Consider the following 23,580-nt stretch of genomic DNA (forward strand, 5'->3'; position numbering starts at 1 on the left):
GCACTCCTTCCTCATCTCTGTCCCCTGAATCCTTCTCTTTCTTCAAGACTTAGCCCAAATGTCACCTCCTCTCCGAGACTTTCCCTGATCCCCACAATTAGCAGTTTTCTTTTACTCCCCAAATTACCTCTAAGATACTTATCTGAATTTATGTTTTAACTTCCCAGTGGAATGTAAGCTCCTAGGGATCAGGGACAAATACCGAAATTCTATTTTCTGTGGCAAAGGGAGCTCCCCAGGTGGGAAAATTCCCTCTACCAATGAAGGTCTCTTCCCTGTACCAAAGTTGTAGAGTGTTTCCTAGAGAACTCTGAGAGGTTACGTCACTTAGCCTAAAGTCACATAGCTAGTATGTGCCTGAATTTCAGCTTGATGTTTACAGTAGAACATTTGAAGTAGACATCTACAGTAGAACTTTGCCACTGTCTTGGAAAAAAAATGGCTCCCTAGCCTCATTGTATACACCAAAAGGTCAAATGAGTTGAGTAATTGAAGTCAGAAACACTTGAAGTCAGAGACAGATCCACTAACCTCTATCTACTTCAGTTTCCTCATCTGTAAAATGGGGACAATAAAAGACGCTATATCCTAGAATTGTTATGAGGCACAAATGAGCTAGCATATGGAAAATGCTTTGCAAACCTTAAAGCACTATATAAATATTATGTTACACCTCTAATTTATCTGCTTTTCCAATACTTTTTCATAGCCTCTCATGGACCCAGGCATAAGATCTCTCTAGGTACCTCAATAGTGAAAGCAAAAGATACACATAAGCTTCTTGTATCTAAAAAAACCCAAAACAGTAGTATTTCATCATCATCATCACTGATCATTCTTTATTGGGTCAAAATAACTTAGGGTCATTTTTTTTGCAAGACAATGTAGAATCACTCTAAACACAGTGAAACCAATTTACAATTAGTTGATGATGGGGAAGAATGGTTAGTTTTTGTTGTATATCATTTGATATTATTTGAAAGGGGGAATCTATATAATAATCCATATTATAATGATGTGTTAAAGTAATAGAAAATCAAGAAAGTTGATGAAATATCTATGTCTGGGAAGTTACTGTTTTCTTCCTCACTGGTTCCTATTATTCTTTGATTCTTTTTTCTTTCCTTCCTTCCTTCCTTCCTTCCTTCCTTCCTTCCTTCCTTCCTTCCTTCCTTCCTCCCTTCCCTCTCTCTTTTACATACAGGCTGTGAACCCATTACTGTTCGCTATCTTCAGTGGAGCAACATAGAGTCTATTGTAGCTGTGGTGTTCTCTTGCCTGGGCATTCTGGTCACTTTGTTTGTCACCCTCATCTTTGTGCTATACCGGGATACTCCAGTGGTCAAATCCTCCAGTCGAGAGCTTTGTTATATTATCCTTGCTGGCATTTTCCTTGGCTATGTGTGCCCCTTCACCCTCATCGCAAAGCCTACCATCACGTCATGCTACCTCCAGCGCCTTCTGGTTGGACTCTCCTCTGCCATGTGCTACTCTGCTTTGGTGACCAAAACCAACCGTATTGCACGAATCCTGGCTGGGAGCAAGAAGAAAATATGCACCAGGAAGCCTCGATTCATGAGCGCCTGGGCCCAAGTGATAATTGCCTCTATCCTGATCAGTGTGCAGCTAACGTTGGTGGTGACCCTGATTGTCATGGAGCCCCCCATGCCCATACTGTCTTACCCCAGCATCAAGGAAGTCTACTTGATCTGCAACACCAGCAACCTGGGTGTGGTGGCCCCTGTGGGCTACAATGGACTTCTCATCATGAGCTGTACCTACTATGCCTTTAAGACCCGAAATGTGCCCGCTAACTTCAATGAGGCCAAGTACATTGCTTTCACCATGTACACCACGTGCATCATCTGGCTGGCTTTTGTGCCCATCTACTTTGGCAGCAACTACAAGATTATCACTACCTGCTTTGCTGTGAGCCTCAGCGTGACAGTAGCACTGGGATGCATGTTCACACCCAAGATGTACATCATCATTGCCAAGCCTGAGAGGAACGTCCGCAGTGCCTTCACCACCTCAGATGTGGTACGCATGCACGTCGGGGATGGCAAGCTGCCCTGCCGCTCCAATACTTTCCTCAGCATTTTCCGGAGAAAGAAGCCAGGGGCAGGGAATGCAAAGTGAGTTATCTGACCTGGGTCTCCTCTCTTCCTCTCTCTCTCTCTCTCTCTCTCTCTCTCTCTCTCTCTCCTCTTCTTTTTGATTCTTCCTTTCTACCTTTTCTCCCTACCCTATCTCCCTGCTCCTCTGCTATTTTTATCTCCCTCATTTTCTCAACTTCTTCAACCAGACTTGAGATTCACTATGAAAAATGAGGAACACAAAACAATTTTTCTAGAATCCAAGTATCTCTTGAATCCCTTTATTCTTAGCCAGAAGTTATGGCTGGACTTCTATTGGTGGCTTATGTCCTGTCCTTTACAGGTACACTTAAACTCTCTGTACCTCAGATTCATCACCTGATAAAGGAGCTAGACTCCAAAGTTCCTTCAAGCCCTAAATCCAAATTTTTTTGATTTTTTTTTAATGTGAGGCAATTGGGATTAAGTGACTTGCCCAGGGTCACACAGCTTAGTTAAATGTCAAATGTCTGAGGCTAAATTTGAATTCAGATCTTCCTGACCCCAGAGCCTGTGCTCTATCCACTGCGCCTCCTAGCTGCCCCTTCAAGCCCTAAATCAATAATACTATAGTGCTCTACATTTAGTAAAAATTCAATAAGCTTCATGGAACATGAATATGGTGGGACCTCAGGTCATAGTAGTCTGGATGTGAAATCATAATTATTTCTTGTCCAGGCCAACTTTCAGGATACCTCCTCAATGAATTTTGTTAGCCTAGAACCTTGAGAAGTTATACCATTGCCCATCTCAGCAGGAAGTGTATGAAGATAGAAAAACTGAGCAGAAAATAAAGTTGATACTTCGTATTTCAATACCCATACCATTAGTCCAAGTGACTAACTTTTGGGACCAGTTGTAATTATTTAATGAAATTAGGCAACTATCAATTCACTTTTCATTTTTATTATTTTCACAGGGAAAAATGTGTATTTAAAGATACCACTGTGTTAATGAATTAGCTATGTCACTAGCAATGTAATGATAATAATAATAATAACTAACATTCATATTCCACTTTAAGGTTTGTAAAGCACTTTCACAAATATGATTTTTAGCCTCATAACAACCCTTTTTAAGGTGCAATTATTATCCCCATGTTACAGATAAAGAAACTGAGATAGACATGTTAAAGGACTTATCTGGGATTAAAGAACTAGTAAGGATCTGAGGAAAGATTTGAAATCAGATCTTTCTGACTGCAAGTCTAGCTCTCTATTCACCATATCTCCCAGTTTCCTACAATAAAACTGCAGAACAAAGAAGAAACATGAAATGTGCATTCTCCATCTTGGGATTCCATAAGAGCATTGAAGTTTTGATCCTTTCTCTCTTCTTATCTGCACCAAACAGTTTGTTTAATGTGCCCTTCCATGGCCCTGCTTCCTGTTTTCATTTTCTTTTGCTCAAAGACATATGTTCAAATTTATATTTTTCATCTCGAGTTTACACCCACAGTAAAGTCCAAGTTCTTATGACTTTTATAGATTTTAGAATAAGAAATGCACTTTAATTTAAAACATAAATTTGAAAATCATAGAAGAAAATTATTTTCCTTACTCTTGTATTTAATTTCACTTTTTAATGGAAAGGAGTTTTCGGTAATATCAAGCAGCTGGCACAATGCCCTGCACATACTAATTCTTTTGAACTAAATTAAGTATCTTAGATTTGTCCAAGATTTTATATGCTTTTCAAATCACCTCCACACAAAATTTCTCATTTGGGCTTCCCAATAACCAATATTGAGGAAGGAGGCAGGTCATGGTTTTTGTCCACATTTTGCAGATGAGGAAAACTGGTTAATAGAGTAAACAATAATCTAATAATTGTATGCTAAGCATTCCTGGGAGTCAGTACAATCCCATGGTTGCAGCCTGGAAGTTAGAAAGAATTGGATTAAAATTCCTCTTTTGACCCACACTAGATTGTGATCATGGATAAGTCTTTTAATCACTCAGTGCCCAAGTTAATTATCTAAGACTTTCAGTTATAGATGAGTTATTGATCATTAATGAGAGTTTCTATTTTTATAGTCCCTTACTGGGGAAAATTCACAAGTTTGAAAGTCTTTCCCCCATCTGCCTAAAAAAGATAACTACACTAAGATTTGAACAAGTACAGAACTTCCCCCATCCCCCAGTGTTTTTAAAATGTACTCAGAAAGCAGCATACCTATTCTTATAGATGCTATTTCTGTACTTATTAAACAGTAGATGGATTTTCAATCTTTTTTCCAAAAATAGGACACAAGTTTCTATCAACATGAAATTACTACTGTGCCCACCTACCATATAATGAAACTACTAATGAGGTTTGGTAGAATATGTAGCAGAGAAAAAGCCCTATTAACTTTGACTCTAGTCTTGCATAGAGAAAAGACCTAAGAGTAGGTAGAATAAGTGGGAGGCCACCCATTTCCCCCATCCCTCAGGAATCAGAACAACAAAGAACTATCAGATTTTAAAGACAGAATTAAAACTCTACCTAAAAATTTATAACTAAATAGTGAAATTGGCAGGTAGACCTTTCAGGGTCTTGATAGACTGGCAATGCCCCCAAATCATTTGTGGTCAATTTACTTTAATTGGTTGTATGGGCACACCAGGCCGACACTGTGGATTCCTATGGTTTGTCATGGTTTTCATGACTGATTAAATCCCCAGGTCTGAATCAACTTTCAGGTGGTTAGCTACTGGCAAGCATTTCAACAACAGAGCAACAAAGCAAGGAAAAAAGAAAATTCAGTCACAAATGACTAGGAATAAGATCATGTCCATTGAGTCCAAAGGCAAATGGAGTAGTAGAAATTTGGGCCAGATGAAAAGGGAATAAATTAGAAAGGTGAGGAAAAAAAGAAAACAAAAGAAAAGATTTTAACCTAGAAAGTTAGTTGGGAGAAAACTTTCAAAAGAAAAATAAATTAGTGTGTTTTTCTCTGTTATTTTTCTTTTGCTTCATGACTCTTTTCATTTGGAAGTTTTCTACCTTTACCATGGTGCTTCAAAATTTTCATAGGTTTTGTCATATTGAGACTAGGTGTCTTCTAAAAGGAAAGGGATTTGATATGGCATTTATAGCATCAGGATTTGTACTCTTTTTAATTTCCTCTATTCTTTTTAAATTGTTCTGGCTTTGAACACACACACACACACACAAAGTGTTTTCAAACTTTCTGTTCCTATTAAACTTTCCTTGTCTACTTTTTTGGGGGGGGGGGCAATGAGGATTAAGTGACTTGCCCAGGGCCACAAGGCTAGTAAGTGTCAAGTGTCTGAGGCTGCTTATCTACTTTTTAAAGAAAATAAATTACCTTGAACTCATATCTACATAATTAATAAAATGGTGCATTATAACATTTAATTTATACAAGTAATGCCTTGATGTCTTCATGGGGTTTCCCCAACATCCTAGACAATCCAAGAGGTCAAGAGTCACTTCAAATTTCTAGAGTATTTGGAAAATTCCTGTTTAGTTTGGCTGCCCAGCTTCAGTGGTACATAAAACAAAGTAGAAAGCTATAATGATGGAGCCAGTCAATAGGTTGCTGTGACAGGGGTGGCTTCCATCATGTTTTGTGCCTGGAAAGCATCATCAGACATTGTCCAATCGGAAATATAAAGCAAGAGGAAAATGTTTAAAAATGCAGATGAAATAAATTTACCCATTATCTCTTAGCTGATTGAAGCTTTTGGTTCATCTTTTAGTATTTGAATAACTACAATATATTCTCCCTCATGTAAATTATAAGAGCCCCAAGTGCAAGGATTGTGCCTTTGTGAGATCCTGAACTCGCCAACATATGGAAACAATACAATGATTTCAGGCACGTGTGTGGATCCAGTGAATACTTATAAATGAGTAGGAAGGTGGTGATTCCATAACTACCAGAAACAAATAGTTGTGTAGGCAGCCAAGCATTATTGCAGCTTGCCATGTCCCATTTTGTTTGCCTGTGGTATCCTGGCATTGCTTTCTTTAGAACCTGGAGATTTTTCTCCTCTGTGTTTTGTGCCTGAAGGAAAATGATCATTTCTTTTACATAAAGAGAATTCAAGGTTTTACTGATGGTCCATTTTCTGTTCTCATAAATAATGTAGGGGAGTAAATAATTTTTATTCATTTGAGGACGAATTTAATTGATTGGTCATCCATGCAATCCTGAGTTCACTGAAAAATTGCATAATCATTAAATCTGCTTCACTAGTTTATAACAGACTCTAACTGTAAAGCAGACACATCATCTGCATTGAGATGCTTAGGATGAGTAAGATGCTAATAAGTTTCCACAGCTATCAAATTGGGATAATAATGGGTATACTATCTATCTCATAGAGTTGTTTTTCAAGAGTAAGCAAGTTCCTGTGCAAAAAGATACCTTGTAATTATAAAAGTACTGCATGAATGTAACTTATTATTTAGTCGTATATTAAAATTAATCATTTAACAAGTAACTTTCATTAAGCAACTTTTCATGAGCTATTGATGATTGGGCTGATCTAAATGGAATAATTTAGGTTAACTTTCAATAAAAAAAACATCCTTCAGACAACCTGCTGGGTGGTTTTCTCCTTTTACCACTTCATATTTTTTTAACTTCCCATCTCTTCCTCCCACACTTTATTTTGGAAAAAGTAACTTTAAAATATAACAATCATGCAGCCCCAATGTTTCTGCTTTTGTTGTTAATGTTCAATATTTCCCTGATTTATCTTTTCCAAAGTTAAAGCCAAAAACAATCTGATGTTTTCTGTTGTAACAAAAACCAGATAGAGTTATGCCAACTGTAAAACATAGGGCAGTGTACTCTGGATAGCAAGTCATCCAATGAACTTATTTCCATTCTGGATGTGTAATCACTAAGTTTACAGTGTACAGAGGGTGTTCGGCAGTCTGCATATGTAGCTATAAACACAGACCAGATGCTATAACGAATAGTTTCCAAGTTACCCTATCGTCTTCAATTTTACTCTGAAGAGCTGCCAGTTCAAAACATCCTTCCAGCAGGCTGTTTCTGAGATATATGGGGGGATGCCATATAAACTCTGTTTTTGCAACATTCACTTCATCTTGTGATTTTTTTAACAGCTAAGCAATTGTCACGGGGGCATGACTAAATTATAAAGATGATTAAGGGTTATAAATACAATTTGAATGATAGGTATAACATATAGTGAATAGGTCACAATTACTACAACTACTTTGGGGGGGGGCAATGAGGGTTAAGTGACTTGCCCAAGGTCATACAGCTAGTAAGTGTCAAGTGTCTGAGGCCAGATTTGAACTCAGATCCTCCTGAATCCAGGGCCGGTGCTTTATCCACTGTGCCACCTAGTTGCTCCGATTACTACCACTATTAACAATTATACCTTAGCCAATCTCAAGTAGCCAGGTTAGGACCTCAAGGGGTCAGAAAGAGAGGCAGCAGGATATAATGGAAAGCATAGCAGAATGGAAATTAGGAGAGACCTGGGTTCTAATCCTGACTTTGATACTTAACTAGCAATGTGACTATGGGCAAGTAATTAATCTCTCCTCATGCCTCAGTGTCCTTATTTGTAGAATGGGTATGGGATAGCAGTTACCTCACAGAATTATTATGAAGCTTAAATAAGATAACATGAAAAAGAGCTTTGCAAAATTTATGTAATACAAGAAAGGTTAATTTGGCTGGGAGATAGGAGAAAGAGTAAATAAATTTAACCTTGGGAGACAAGCCCAGGTGAAATACATACATGAATCTTATGTAAAGATTCTGGGTATTATGAGGGAAGATACTGAGTATTATGTGGGACCCCAATACCTAATATAGGAAGGACATGCTCACAGGGTCACAAACATTGCATTATTTTTGTTGTCCTTTTATGTAGCAGGAAATGCCTTTGAAAATGATCTAGAGGGGGCAGCTAGTGGGCGCAGTGGTTAAAGCACTGGCCCTGGATTCAGGAGTACCTGAGTTCAAATCCGGCCTCGGACACTTGACACTTACTGGCTGTGTGACCCTGGGCAAGTCACTTAACCCTCATTGCCTGAAGGAAAAAAATAATAAAATGATCTAGAAATAGATTTCTATCTTTTAAAAAAGTGACCAAAGGAATTTCTTAGATGTAAGTATGAAATGTGAATGACTATACCACTGAAGCATTATCATATTTCTATAGACAATAAATACATGGGTGACACCGTCTGTGTGTCTGCCTCAAATTTGAACATACTTGTACGAAGAGGCCTTCTTTTCAAGTTCCCAGGCTTCAGCTTTAGCTCTCGTATGTGGTTACTAAAACTCTTGCTTCAACCATCTGCTAGTCTCAAACTGTACAGTCTTTGGTTAGGTGGAGTTTTGAAAATGTCAAGATGTTGTGTTCTATTTACAATTGAAGTTTAACTGCTGAAATAAGGTATTACCATAAATCAGAACAGTAGCAGCTACATGTGAGGATGTCTGGTCTGACATAATACCCCTCTAACCTGTCCACACACACTTATCTGTTACCAACAAAGGATTAGGTCATTTTACTCTCATAGGATTCCATCTGTTAGCTTAGCTTTTAAATCCAGTCAAGGTGTTATTTATATTAAGATCAAAGAGTTTGTGTGAAAAATGTACTTGTTCAAAATATTTCCAGAAAATGAAAAAATATGGAAGGCATTTGCAACCTGACTGAAAAAGGAGGAAGCAATAGTGAGGTCAAAGTTTAACTACATTTTGGGGGTAAAAGTCTAATTCTTACTCCCAACAATGGTGGTTAGTACTTCTGTTGATAACTAAGCAATGGGTGTGTTATAAACAGAAAGTTTGGGATATAGAATAGAGAAGTGTTTGGGAAATCAGTTGTCAATTATTCTTTTTTTTTCCTTTTATTGCCTAGTCAGCCACCTAGCAAAATACTGAGAGGGTAAGGCAAAGAGAAGAGAAGTTTGGCTAAGAAAAGTAAGGATGAGGTGGCTATCTATAACTGTATTTTAAAAAAAGGAAAAAAGAAAGGGTATATAGAAGATGACATATCAGGGGAAGGGGAGGAGAAAGATTCCAAATTTCTGACACCCTGCTTCCCTGAAGGCATAAAACATAAAGTCACATTGTATTTTTTCAGCCATGCCTTTGCCTCTCACAAAGGGTCTAGATCCTTGATATTCCTCTCAAATATTCATCTGGATGTGAATAGATCTCATAGCTATCCAACTAGGATAGGATACGGGGAACAAATGGCTACACCCCTACCCCACAAGGTACATTTCTTACAATGATTTAATCAAGTCTTTCTTTTAATGGATGATTTACTGATTTGTTTTTGTTTAAAGGGCAAAAGGGTACTTTTTCACACCAAGGAAAAACTGTAACCGATGAACAAATATAATCTATATACCATTTCATTGATAGGAAACGCAAGGATTCTTATACTACCAAGTTCCTTAGATGTTTGGTAAAGTTACTACAGATACAGAGAAATACATCCATTCCTAATAGAGGCTATTGGGAAGAAACCAGTAGTTGCATAGAATTGCTTCCTTGACTTTAAGCTGAAAAAAATAATTTAGAGTTCCCAAGTCCAGTTATGAACACGTATCATATTCTCTCTCCTTGCTTATTACTAAAAGAATACATCTTCAATATATTCATTTCTAATATATAAGAGCTTACATTATACATGTAGATGAGAGGCTGCATGGTAGAGTTGAATACTGGCATTGGAGCCAAGAGGATATTGGTTCTAGTCTTCTCTTTGACACATACCAGTTTCCTGAGCATAAACAAGTCATTTAACTTCTCTGTTCCCCTGAAAACTCTCTAAAATTATAAAACCATGTTAGAAAGTAGTCACAAGTCTAACATCTATAGAAAGTGTCTCCAAAATAAGAGTTTTCCAAATGAACAAAACTATAGTTATACCATACACATATACACATGCATGCATGCATCTATAAACATAGGTGTATACACATACATACATACATACATACATAGTACAGATTGTTCCAAAAGTCTGAGTGCAGTTTTAAACTCATATGCTTATGTATATGCATATATGTATTATTAAATGGACATGTATATAATACATGTACTCATATATATATATGTGTGTATGTGTGTGTGTAGGTGTAAATGTACATGTATACATATAGGTTTGTGCACTTATATATGCATATATAACCAGAGGCCTGCACCATATGTCTGTGTGTTCCATATGTGTTCACGTATATGTATGTATATATCCTTGCTATATGTATCTGTTTACAGATACATATATAGGTATATGTGCATATGTGTGTGTACATGTATATGTGTGGGAGCATTAGTGAGTTAAAAAAACATGTCTGTGCTGTGAATTATATCTGTAACTAGAGACAAGTCACTTATCTTTTCTTCTGTCTTAATTTCTCATTTGGGAAATAGGGACAATAATACCTGTTCTATTTAACTATCTACCTCCCTATTTCATGTGATTGTTGTGAGGACAAAGTCAGATATTAGATGTGGAAGTGTTTTAAACAAAATTCTAGGTGCCATACAGATAAAAGATTTATTCTAGTTTTGGTGACAATAAAGAATAAATTCTGCAGTTGGATGTTAAGAATTGCTTTAGAGTTGTATCTCCTCCAAGATCTGACTTCTTAGCCTTACAAGACTAAATAGTGAGTCATTACCTTCCCAGAAGATGGTCAAGCCCCAGAAAAACTGGTTCATACCCACCAAAACTCAGGAGACTTCTTTGTAAGCCAGAAAAAAAAAAACAAACGATTTGTTCATTTATAACCAAAAAGAACTTAAGTGAGTAAACTAGAATACTCATGTTCAGTCCTCAAGGTGACCTACTCAGAAGACCTAGGATGAAGCTCCAAAGCTGCCATTCTTTTAGCCATATAGCCATGGATAATCAGTGCATCTCTCTGAGTCACAGTTTCTGCACCTATAAAAATACACTATCTGTATGTAATACTCACCAAGCTGTTGTAAGCAAACTACTTTATTAATCTTAACATGATGTTGAAATGAATTATTACTGATCTCTGCTTGAAATATGTGAGACATTTAATTTTTACATTTATATTATAATTCTTGCTTATTCAGCAATTGATTACCTGTGTGAGGATTATCTAGGTTTGTAATGAAAATATATCTGATTATGTTTTAAATACTTCAGTGCAAAAATTATTCATTTGCTTAAAAGTGTTTTTTTAAAATGTATGATGGTTGTCAAGGAAAGCCCGTCTCTCTTAAAAAGTGATTTTTGAATAAACCAGGTGACTTACTAGGGAAATTAAAAGATAATCTTTAATATTTAGGGTAAAATAGCTTTTATATTAGCTACAGGCTTCAAAGTCAAGTGACTAAAGAGAGTATGAAGCTGATGGATAAAGTTGGTTGTAGGAAACTCACAGAGAAAACTTTGGACGCAAATATCTATCATCATTTCCCCCCTTTTCTTTTTGGATCACAGAAGGGGAAAATGAAAGAAAGTAATTCTCTCCATAAAAAAATGATCAAAGATGCAGAAACCTAAAGCCTTTCTTGGAATTAGCTGAATAGTTGCAGACAAAGTTTTTCCACCAGAGCAATTAGAACTGACAGTAGGGGTTAAAGAAAAAATCCTCTAACTTCCAATAGCTCTCTCTGGACATAAAGTAAAGTTTTTTGATACCTCCTTTATCAGATGAAAAGTTAAAGAATTTTCCTTAAGGCTAGAAACCAGTGTCAATTAAATGGTCAATGCTAACAGCTGAAGATAGTAAAGAAGATGTCAATAACATTTATTTCAATATATAAATTTGTATTTATTTAAATGAAGCACTTAAGTAATTTTATTTACTTAAATATTGATCTAAATGATATATATTTGTTTATATATAACAACTCCATAGTCATTAATATCTTGTTATTTCAATAAAATTATTTGGATGGGAAAAAAATGAGTGAGATTAAATGCTATATTCTAAGATTAATTTAAGACCATTTAGATAAATCCTAGTTCATTGATCCACACAACCCTAAACCAGACACAACTTCTCCCCTAGTTTCTAATATCAAAATTATGAGTATAGTAATTAGGAAAAAATAGAACATCTAGAGAACAAGCTCTCTGTAAAATTAAATGAAAAATCAAAAGGCTCTTTGTCTTTCTCCCTCTACCACTAAATTAACTTTTTCTCTCTTAAAATTTCTCTCTCTTAAAATTCTGTAAGTGTATTTAATTTCCAATTACAAGAATTTAAATTTAAATGAAGGTATGTCTCAGTATTTGAGCTCTTTTAATAATTTTGGTGGCCATCAAGAAAAAGAGCCTTGACATTTTCCCTTTCCTGGCAAATTCGTAAAGAAATCCTATAACTAATTTGTATTAATTACAAAGGTTTTTCTAGACATAGGGGCCCCAAATGTAGGTATTGAGGTAGCATCAGCTTTTAATAGCTTTTATCCAAACCACCCCAGTATCTTTGTCAGGAAAACCCCAAATGGGGTCACAAAGAGTTGGACACAACCGAAAAAGATGAACAAATCCAATACCTATACTGTGACCAGTGTTTTCTCCTAGTACTGGACCTGACACCTTGGAGAACATTAGTGAATGTTTGAATTGAATTGACCTTAATTGAACTGAGCCAAATTGAGCTGAGCTGATTGTAGGATTAAGATGTCAAAATTCTTAACAGTGTTAGGAAGTTGCCTAGAGATATATGTCTGTGATGAAAACTCATAATTTAGTTTCTTTTTATGTTGGTGAAGAGGGTTAAAGGGGGAGGATAATGGAGGAGAAGAATTAAGGAAAATTCTGTTTAGGCAAAGAAACCTAATTTATAATACTGGCTTATTAATGCCACAAAATTCAGAAGTCCCAAAAAACTTCTTCGGTCCAGAACCAATTCAACAAACATTTCTAGTAATCTGAAACATGTTTCATTATTAGCTATTTCACTCCAAGATGTAGTTCTTAAGAAGGCAATGATTGCTTATATAAGTTCTTGAAGGTAGGAACTATTTCCTATTTTGTCTTTATGTCTTGCATATTATGGGGGAATATAAGGAGAAAGTTTCCAACATATAGGAATATAAATCTGTATTTATATATGTATGTATATATCCACACACATGTGCCCTGCACACACACACATGTGTGTATATATATGTATATATACATATATATGTATATATATGTGTAAGGGCATACATGCATGCATACATACAGAGAGAGAGAGAGACTCACAACATCAGTCTAGAAAATTCCCAGTATATGCAAACCTTAGTTCAAATCTTGCCTTAGACACTTACAAGTTGTGTGATCCTGGGCAAGATACTTTAACCACTATCTGCCTGATTTTCCTCATCTGTAAAATGAGGATAACAACATTACCTATCTCACAGGGTTGTTGTGAGGATCAAATGAGATTTATATATATATATATATATATATATATATACACACACACACACACACATATATATATACATATATATATAAGTTCTTTGCTAATCTTAAAGTACTATATAAATGCTGTAGTGGTAGTAAGACTAAGACTAGGAATATTACTACTACTGCTGCTGCTACTGCTACTACTACTATTACTACTACTACTACTACTACTACTACTACTACTACTACTACTACCACCACCACCACTACCACCACCACCACTACCAGTAGTAGCAGCAGCAGCAGCATAGTAATTCTACACACTGAGGCAGATCTGCAGCCTTCCTATAACAATCTCATAAGTTTCCTGGAGCCCTTGGAGGATAAGTGACTTTGTCATGGTTACATAGCTAGTATGTGTCAGAAGCATTACTTATAGCCAAGTCTTCTAGACTCTAAATCTGGCGTTCTATCCATTTCTCCCTAGTGCTTCTCTCTAAGTGCCTGTCTCTTAGAATCTTAGATCCTTAAATTGGAAGGTCCTTAGGGATCATTTAGCCCAATCCCCTTATTTTAGAGATAAGGTAACTAAGGTCCAAAGAGAGTTTTAATCAAGGTTCCATAGGAAGCAGAGCTGGGAACTGACCTCAGGAGATGCTATAAGTTCATCACCATATAGGACTACTTCTCTCAGTGCCTTTCATATAGTAGGCATTTAATGTATGCTTATTGAATTGAATTGAATCCTAAGCTAAGAATTTAGATACTTGGCATTTTGAATCCTCCTCCTCTCTATTGGTCTTTGATAAACTCTGAAATAATTTAACGCCTCCCCGTCTCAGTCTGGCAGATTAGAGTCCATCTGGAAGTGTGGCATGATTTCCCCACCCTTGGTGTCTCTTTTATTTTTTTGTTCCAGTATGGAGGTTTTGTTCATTCAATAGAAAATACACATATCCATGAGAATAAAAACCTAACTGTGTAAATTATACCATTAAAAATTGTTCTCAACACTAGAGATAAAGCCACTCCACTGCTAAAGACATAAGAAAGGCTCCAGCCCTGGTATAACATACAAATGATTAGTATACCTTGTCAGATGTAATAATTTTTGCATGAGTTGTTTTCTTATTAGCTGTTCTTTCATCTGTATATTTTCTTGTGATTTTAACCTTTTGCTCAGCAAAAGAAGAATATATTTCTAGCAGCTCTTTTGATTCTTCTTTCTTGCTTATTGTTTTTTTCTTTCTGGAGAAAAGAGAAGCAGGACCTTTGCTCATTGAGTGGGTATTTGAGGATAAATTCATTTGTGTTTTTCTTTTCACTAGAGATTTCAGAACATTTGATGTGGGATGGCAAAAGCAACTTGGGTGATAGCAATAGAAATTGTAACATTGCATAATCATATTCTGAGAAGTGTTGATAAAAAAAGACCTTAAATGACTTTTTGCTTCCTTTTGAGTTTTTAAATGTTTCTTCAGTCCACCATGTTCTGTTACATGACATGTATATACACATAGAGATAGACTTATAAAATACGTGAAATAAGTTATAATATTGGGATTGGTATAAATCATATATATGTATATATGTATAAATCATAGGTGCAAAATATCAACAGACTTTCAGTAGGCCAGAAGTAAGCATTCATTGGACTCTGACCTCCCTGTCTTAATGCTGATTAGAAAAAAGAGTATGTGGGGGGGGCAGCTAGGTGGCGCAGTGGATAGAGCACTGGCCCTGGATTCAGGAGGACCTGAGTTCAAATCCGGCCTCAGACACTTGACACTTACTAGCTGTGTGACCCCGGACAAGTCAATTAACCCCAATTGCCTCACCAAAAAAAAAAAAGAGTATGTGGAGCACAGGTAGATGGATAGGTGAAGAGGACAATATGCAAACAACCAGTATTTGTCATATGAATGAATGAATGAGCCTCACAAACTACTTCCCTAAGTTCTACTCATTATCCATGTAGCTTTTAGATGCAAAATATACCTGACAAGTTACCAATCCCCTATATTTGTTTTGTTTCCATTAGAATGTAAGCTTCTTGTGGGCCCAGACTATCTTCCCTTTTGTTTTTATATTCCTGGTGCTTAACAAAGTGCTGGGCACATAGTAAATACTTAATAAATAACTTGTCATTCATTCATTCATTTGGTTACCATGAGACTGTCATGGACCTACCAACAAGACATAGCCCAAGTTCTAAATCCACCTCTTTGTTCCCTTCTTCAACCCCACCTTTCAAGCACTACATTTTCCTTCATGGAGACTACGAGGGTCCCAAAATGATAATTAATCATTCAGCAAGTATTTATTTAGCACCTGTTATGTGCTAGGCACCATGCTAAGAGCTGAGGATACAAGTATGAAAGAGAAATAGGGCCATTGTTAAGGATTTAGTTAAGTGGAATGAAAGCAAATCTGGCTAGTTCTTATTGTTCTTCAAGCTGTCAATTATAATTAAGTCCAGAAGTCCATGAAGTCTATTAAGCATCAGTAGCAACTGTAGCAACCAAGTACAGGAGTGTAATTTCAAATTATATTTTAGATGAAGCAAAATAGTATGGTGGAAAGCATACTATATTTGAAGTCAGTTAATTTGGATCCTAACCCTAGACCTGTATGGCCTTGGACAGGATATATAATAAAGAAGATACTTATCTTCTCTGAGCTTTCCATTCCCTTATCTGTAAAATGAAGGGACTGAACTAGATAGATCCCATAGTCCCTCCTGATTCTAGGTTTATGGACCTATGACTAGATGATATCTTAAATCATTTCTAGCTCTAAATTGATAATTCCATAGCTTTCATGTCAAAACTTCATTCTTAGGAAGATGATGACTTCTCGTTTAAATATCCTGATTTCATGTTTCAGCACTTCAGCTTTTGATTGACTCACTTTCAGCATCAATGAATTTTGATTAGGCCAGTGAGATTATGCAATTTATGGGATCACACTGATGAATCTATCATGGGAGTGAAGACCCTATTGAAATCACTAGAAAGATGGTCTAGTCTTTTTTCATTAACATTTAAAATGATGAGGACCCCAAATAGCCTTATCCTGCTATTTTAATTTTACAACTTAAAAGGTTAAGAAGTACAAGATACGGGGCAGCCAGGTGGCGCAGTGGATAAAGCACCGGCCCTGGATTCAGGAGTACCTGAGTTCAAATCTGTCCTCAGACACTTGACACTTACTAGCTGTGTGACCCTGGGCAAGTCACTTAACCCTCATTGCCCCACCAAAAAAAGAAAAGAAAAGAAAAGAAGTACAAGATACATTACCAGTGCACAGACCTAGAGATGGGAATTGATTAGAATTTCTAGCAATTTTCATGACATTTCCCAGCTATAGGTACTCTGCAGCATTTCTCTGTAGGGAGCAAGTTGTTGTTTGCCCTGTTCTGCATGCCTCTTATCCACATCCAAAAACAATTCAATTAGCTAGAAAGGCAATTAAATACTTCCTTGCTATTAGACACATTGTACTTTAGCAGCCACAAGAAAATACAGCTGTATCCGACAAACAAGAATCATGACCTCTTTCTTGAAAGATCTATTTATTGTCATTGCCCCACTCTTTCTGAAATTAATCATGTTTATATCTTAAATAGAAAATCATTCCACCTAAAACAAATCTAAAAAGTAAATGGGGTATGGTGCTATTATCATTCTAGGTTTATGGTGAAATTAAAGCTATTAAATATTATATGTAAATATGAAACCAGGCTAAGAGAGATTATTGAAATCCAGGTCTCCTAATATCTTGTTCACAGTTATCTCCACTCATTGATGTTCTTAACCCATTTTTAATACTTGCATTAGTTGTCAGCTTTCTCCACATGCTTCTTTTGTCATTAATTCCAGACTTGGCAGTTCCTGGAGTCATTCTCTTAGCTAAATGCTAACGTGTGGCAATTTCAATTTAACCTGTTATTTTCCTTCACTTCTAGCCAAAAGCTACCCTGAGATGTCAGGTTTCATAGATCTTCCTGGAGGCAAGTCTTAGCCAAGAGGCAAATGCATTTTGGCAATGGGCTAAATGGTTTTTGGAGCCCCAAATCTATGCTCATTTATGTACCTGAAGCTCAGGTTTGAGACAAGTAACTGGAGAAGACATAGAAGGAGGTTTCCTCAAGTCAGATGATTTTTATTAAGGTGAGGGAGAAAGCACCAATTTTCTTCTGAAATAAGTGTAGCTGTCTTGCATTTTAAATGCTCCATCTATTCTATATGGTTGGTGGAATAAACAAAACACAGACATCCATCTGTTTCCACCCTCTAGGGAGCTCTCAGCTTCCTCTTAATTCCATACAGTTCCTAACCACAGGGGAAGAGAGTGAAATGCATAATTCAATACTCAGACTGGAGGTGGAGAGGGGCTATGTCTACAGGGCCACATGGCTAAAAAACAGAAGTGGGATTGTCAGTAGTTATTTGGGGAGATTGGAAGATTGGAGAAGGAAGCCTCTCTATAACAGCTGTGTAGTTATTGCAATACAATAGAGCACAAGAAACTAATCAACTATTTATACTATATATGAAAATGTTCTCTCCCTGCGGAGTGAGACAGGAGATGGTGACTTGACTGACGTGTTCCTCCAAGAAAGGGATGACACATTCCTTTGAGTTAACTGAAGCATGGAAGGTCAGCTGGAAAACCATCATCACACTGAAGCACAGGCTCTAGTTACTTCAGTGTGACACCATCCCATGCATATACTGAATAACAAAAAAAAATTTAATGTGTACTTAGAAGCTCTTATTCAACTATATGATGAGCTATGATGTATTATAGTAATTGTATTTGCAGGTTAAGAGCAATAGCACCAGAAGCTATATAAAAACATTTCTGACCTCCAATGCATACCCACAAAAACAATGGTAGAGGCAAGCAGTCATATCTCAATTCTCTCAATGAAGTGATAAGAGCCTCCACAAAGTCCTTGCTCTAGTGCCTTTCACAGTATGGAAATAACATTGGAGTTTTAAAAGGCTATGACAACAGAGGACAAACTCCAGCATTTCCAACCAAACTGTAATATCTTAAAGAACAAATTCAAGGACAGAGTATCTCTGTGTTGTTCAAGAACACACTTCAGTAAGTTCTGGGACTCTTACCACCATAAGGTAGACCACCAGGTCATGAGGTTTTCTCATCCCAGAAATTCTTGAAGTCTTTCTTCTAATGAATGGAAGAATTTTGATCTGCATGGTTAGAGAGATAACCCACACAAATGAAATTATGGAGGCTTTGAAGGAATGACAAATGGATTGGGGGAAATGAGTAGAGAGTGTAATTATAACAATTTGCACCTGGAAATCAGAGAAACAATGTTTATCCTATGTGCATCTGAAGCATTACTAAAATGTTCTCCACATCAAGGATTCTTGACCTAAGGTCCACAAATTTGATTTTTGAAATAGTTTGTTGATAACTACATTTCAATATGATTGGTTTCCTTTGTAAATTTATGTGAATCCTATATATTTTATGTATTTAAAAATATTATCAGAAGGGGTCATTGGTTTCACCAGACACAAAAAAAGGTCAAGTCCCTGGTTTATATGAATGTATCTTTTGATTCCTAAAGAATAAGTACACCATTATTATGACTTTGATCTGAAGACCAACATAAAGACTCATCACAGCTTTTCCCTTATTTATACAAGCATAGCTACTATGTAAACATCCACTCGTTGTATTTTCCAATAGTCATATTCACCTTAATACATACATCACACTTACCTATCCTTGGCTTATCCAGACTGCAGATAGGAAGGATCTTAGGAGGATCAATACATTCTACAAAATGAGACTGAAGACTACATTCTTTAAAATTAAACTTGTCATCTATGGAAGTTGTGCCACCATTTTGCTCCTAGTCACCATGGTCACTGATTTCAAATCTAAAGTGTGTTTCATTTTAGATACACCTCCCAAAGCCATCATTCCTCCTGAGCCTTCTCTTTGAATATGTGGTTGGTAGGATAAGTGAAACTATATCTGCTGGCAATGTAATTCAGGTCCCATATACTATAAAATAGCCACATAAGATTCCTCAGGGGATAGTAAGTAACTATGACTTCAATATTTGCAGGACTTTCACTCAGGAAGGAAGAACGGATTAAACATCTACTATGTGCCAGGACTATGCCAAGTACTTTCTAAATTGTATCTCATTTAACCTTGATAACAACTCTGAGAAATAGGTTCTATTATTATCTCCATTTTACAGTTGAGCAAACTGAGGCAGATGTTAAGTGACTTGCCTAGTGTTACATAGCTATTAAGTGTCTGAAGTAAGATTTGAACTTGGGTATTCCTGACTCCAGGACCATCAACCTATCCTGTGTACCAACTACTTCCTGAACACCATTAACAATTCACTTTATCCAAAGCTACAGTAAAAAAAGTGTTCTTTTAAGTATATACCACTTAATAAAATAGTGTTTTATATCACATTTCTTTGTGTGAATGTCATACATAGCTCCTGACTAGACTGTGAGCTCCTTGAGGGCAGGGCCCAGGTCTTATAAGAAATCATAGCCTGTATAGTACAAAGTGTGTTAGATTAAGAGTCAGGAGAGACTGATCTTGCCTCTGATGCCTACCATCTGCACAAACATGGTCTAATAACTACCTCTCCCAGCCTCAGTTTCCTTTCATATAAAATTAAGACAATAATGCTTATATTGCCTTCCTCAAAGAGTTTTTTGTAAGATCCCAATGAAATAATGGAGTTAAAGTGTTTTATAAAACATAACGAGCTAAAAATTGGCTATTATCTTTATTATAAGTATATTTGTACAAATATAGAATAATAGTTATTATTATTTTTGTATTAGGTAGGGGGAGGATGGAAGAGAAAGACAGCATCTACAATTTATTCAGGGTATGGAATTCCTGATTTGGAAACTCCTTCCACTAAGACCAATCAGCAATTTGTCTGAAATTAACTCTAGTCTTAGTTGGTGTTTGTTTGGTTTTTTTCTGGGGCAATGAGGGTTAAGTGACTTCGCCACCTAGCTGCCCCCAATTTATCTATCTCTAGTCTTAGAGAGTTACCTATTGCTATGAGAGGTTAAGTTACTCTCCTTTCCTCACACAGTCATTTTTTGCCAGACCAGGGCCTAAGCCCAGGTCTTCTGATACTACGGTTATCCTTTATGTCTTGTTACCTCTTATCATTATAATGTAATTATTATTGCATTTATTACTCTTGGTCTATCCATTGCAGCCTAGAACAGAAACCTACAGATAACTAGTACTTGATAATTATTTATAGAAGTTGATAACCCACCTAAAGTCTGTACCACTCACCTGGCACTTACTATATTTTGCCTTGTGCAAAGCATGTGTCTCCTTGGTGAAAATTTGTGATATATGATTGTTTCTAATTAAAATTTTGCACCTTTCCTAGTGACTATCACAGTAAGTTCACCACACAGCAGATATTTAAACAGTTTTTATTGAATCAAATTGAATGGCCTTTCCCACTACTAATCTATTTTATCAGTGATCAAGTACAAAATCAATAACCAGTTGGAGTTGGGAATTAGATACTTAAAGTTTGGTTTCATGTGTTGCCTTATATTGCATAGTTAGCCATCATGAGTCCCATAAAATAACACATTTTTTTCTTGACTTCTTGGTGCTTAAGGTAATTTAAAATTGTTTTCAAAATGTTCAAAACTATATTCTGTTTTTTTTATTTTGGTAATACTGGAAAATAAGTTTGTTTTTAAAAAGCTTGAAAAAAAGTCATTCAATAATTTTTCCCCATACTTTTTGATGAGGTATGTAATAATGTTCATGTTCATTTTAGAACTTATGTTAAATTGAAAAACTCATATATTCTCACTGTGGATCAAGGTTTCAATTATCTTTGTGGACTTGTGGTTTCAAGATGGACCTGTTGAATACTAAGGGATATTTCTGTGGCAAATTTTGTAGCAAGCATGAATGGTCATTTCAAAAATCATTTAAAGAAATGGATTCCTGCAATAACATGGAGCTCATCTCAAGGTATCTCAACACCTTATTCCTAAAGGAGGAATTCATACTTTTATGTATGCATATATGTATGTATGTATGTATCTATATAAAACAAAAGAATTACAAGTAATCCATTTTTAGTTATATTTATGGAATAGAGGTCTGGAACAATCACTGGCCTTATTCATTATGAGTAACCATGATGACTTGGGGTAGCGGTGAGGAGAGACTTGTGAAGAGGGACTTTTAGTCTTATTTTAGAAATATAATTGGGACTCATGACTGCAATCTGTGAAATTGGTTGCCTTGATCAGTTTAGTAGTGTGAGGCTTTTCATACATCATTGAAATCAAATTAACTAAAAGGAAAAGTTAAAATAAAAAGTCTTTGAGTTGTTATTGATGGAACTAAGAGAAGATATGTGTGCCTTTGTTTGTTCACTCTGTGTATCACCATGGGGATGCAGAAGCAGCTTTAGATTAGCAGCAGTAGTTTCCTTCTAAGCAATACCATCTCTTACAATGGAGCCAAAAGTGCCCAGGGAGCTTTCTGTCTCTCCACCATTAACATAATTCCATCTTAGAGGGCCAGAAAGACAACTGTGGCATCCTATTAGGTGGCAGTGCTGATTCTTTAGAGATCCAAACACGGTCAAAATGAATGAAGAGTGAAATTAGATATCCCAGTATGAAATGGAGGGGGGAGCTAAAGAAGAGAATGGAAGACTTATTGTCAAACCCCTTTTAGAAGGAGTGGGTCTGTTATCTGTGTGATGTGGGGTTGGTGACTCTTTTTGCAGCACCACCAAGCACAAAGGAGTGTGTTAGGAGGTGTGGGGGAAGAGGTCCCCTCTAGATCAGGAGCAAAGCCATCTGCGGTTTGGAAAGAAAAGATTTCACAATATGGAGAGGAGAATGGGCCTCATCTAAGGCACTTCTGAAAACAAATGTTGCCAAGGGAAATCAAACTTGGGCAGCACTCTCCACACCTCAACCCACCCTACCAGGGCTGGAGATGGCCAAGTACACATAGGAATTTTAAGAATGAGAATAAAACAGAAAAAAAGAAGGAAGAATAACAGGAATCCAACCAGTATTAGGTCAGGGTTAGGCACCCTTCTGAGTGGTATAGTCGCCATGTCTGTACATGTGTATAACCACTCACCGGGTGTCTTTTTCTTTTCAATCCTCAGGAAGAGGCAGCCAGAATTCTCGCCCACCAGCCAGTGTCCGTCGGCACATGTGCAGCTTTGAAAAGTCCCACACTGCAGTGAATGTGTAAGAAAAGGTGCATGACACATAGTGATTGACCCCTTGCTTTCTCTCTCCTGGGTTGTTCCATTTCTAACATTGAGACAGATGTGGTGCATGCCATCAAGGAGGAAGAATTCGTTTCTGTGCATCAATCAATTCTTTATTGTCCATAAGTTCTTAAAGGGATACTGTCAAGTCATTTGCTTTCTTTTTCTTGCTTTTTTTTTTTGCTTTCAATGCAACATTTTTTTCTTCTGGAGCCTCGTTGTGAAACCCTGATCACAAGCTCAAAAGTGAATTTTTCACTGCTATAAATTTTGTCAGTACCTTACTTGGCAAACAGTTCCTTCTTTCCTTTTCTTTTATTCTTTCCTTTTCTTCTCTTCACTTCTCCTTTCCTTTCCTCTTCTTTTTTTTTTTTTTTTTTGTCTTTTTGGCTGTTGTGCCAAGGGTTTGAAATTATACTGGGGCAGTTCAAGGATAGCCATAACCTAAGCTCATGGATTGGCTCCATAGCTTTAGCCCATGGCCATCAGTACCAGCATGAACTGCTGTTTGTGCCCTTCCTCATTCAGTGAAATGATAAAATACACATTTTGTGGGTCCCACAAAAAGTGGCAACCAGATTTCCTTTTTTTAAAAAAAAAATGGAAACTATTATCTGCAATGTTTAAACCATTTTTATCAGATTTTCCTTCTCTGATAAAAAAAAAATTAAGTTGCATGTTTGGTCTGATATTTGGACCTCCAAATCTTGACAGTGTCCCTTTAAGTCAATAGAAGAACATGGAAAATGTTCAATTCATTGTACACAGTGTCTGTGATCATTTT

General features: G+C 36.5%; 1 protein-coding gene across 5 annotated transcripts in view; it reads left to right on the plus strand.

Annotated features, from left to right (window-relative positions):
• Positions 1 to 23,580, plus strand: part of GRM1 (glutamate metabotropic receptor 1) — a 452,400-nt gene that overhangs the window by 415,958 nt on the left and 12,862 nt on the right. For 2 of the 5 annotated variants that reach the window (XR_006352779.1, XM_043963680.1), the window contains exons 8-9: positions 1,205 to 2,135; positions 22,689 to 22,773. Coding sequence is in view for 3 of the 5 variants with exons in the window: in XM_043963680.1 (XP_043819615.1) it covers positions 1,205 to 2,135; positions 22,689 to 22,749 (992 nt within the window). In the remaining 2 variants the exon portion in view is untranslated. Of the gene's footprint in view, positions 1 to 1,204; positions 2,136 to 22,688; positions 22,784 to 23,580 lie in introns of all 5 variants that reach the window. The other 3 variants (XR_006352780.1, XM_043963681.1, XM_043963679.1) reach the window with 2 other exon arrangements.

Source organism: Dromiciops gliroides, chromosome 4 (assembly GCF_019393635.1).
Source record: "Dromiciops gliroides isolate mDroGli1 chromosome 4, mDroGli1.pri, whole genome shotgun sequence".
In the NCBI taxonomy this organism is placed as follows: domain Eukaryota; kingdom Metazoa; phylum Chordata; class Mammalia; order Microbiotheria; family Microbiotheriidae; genus Dromiciops; species Dromiciops gliroides.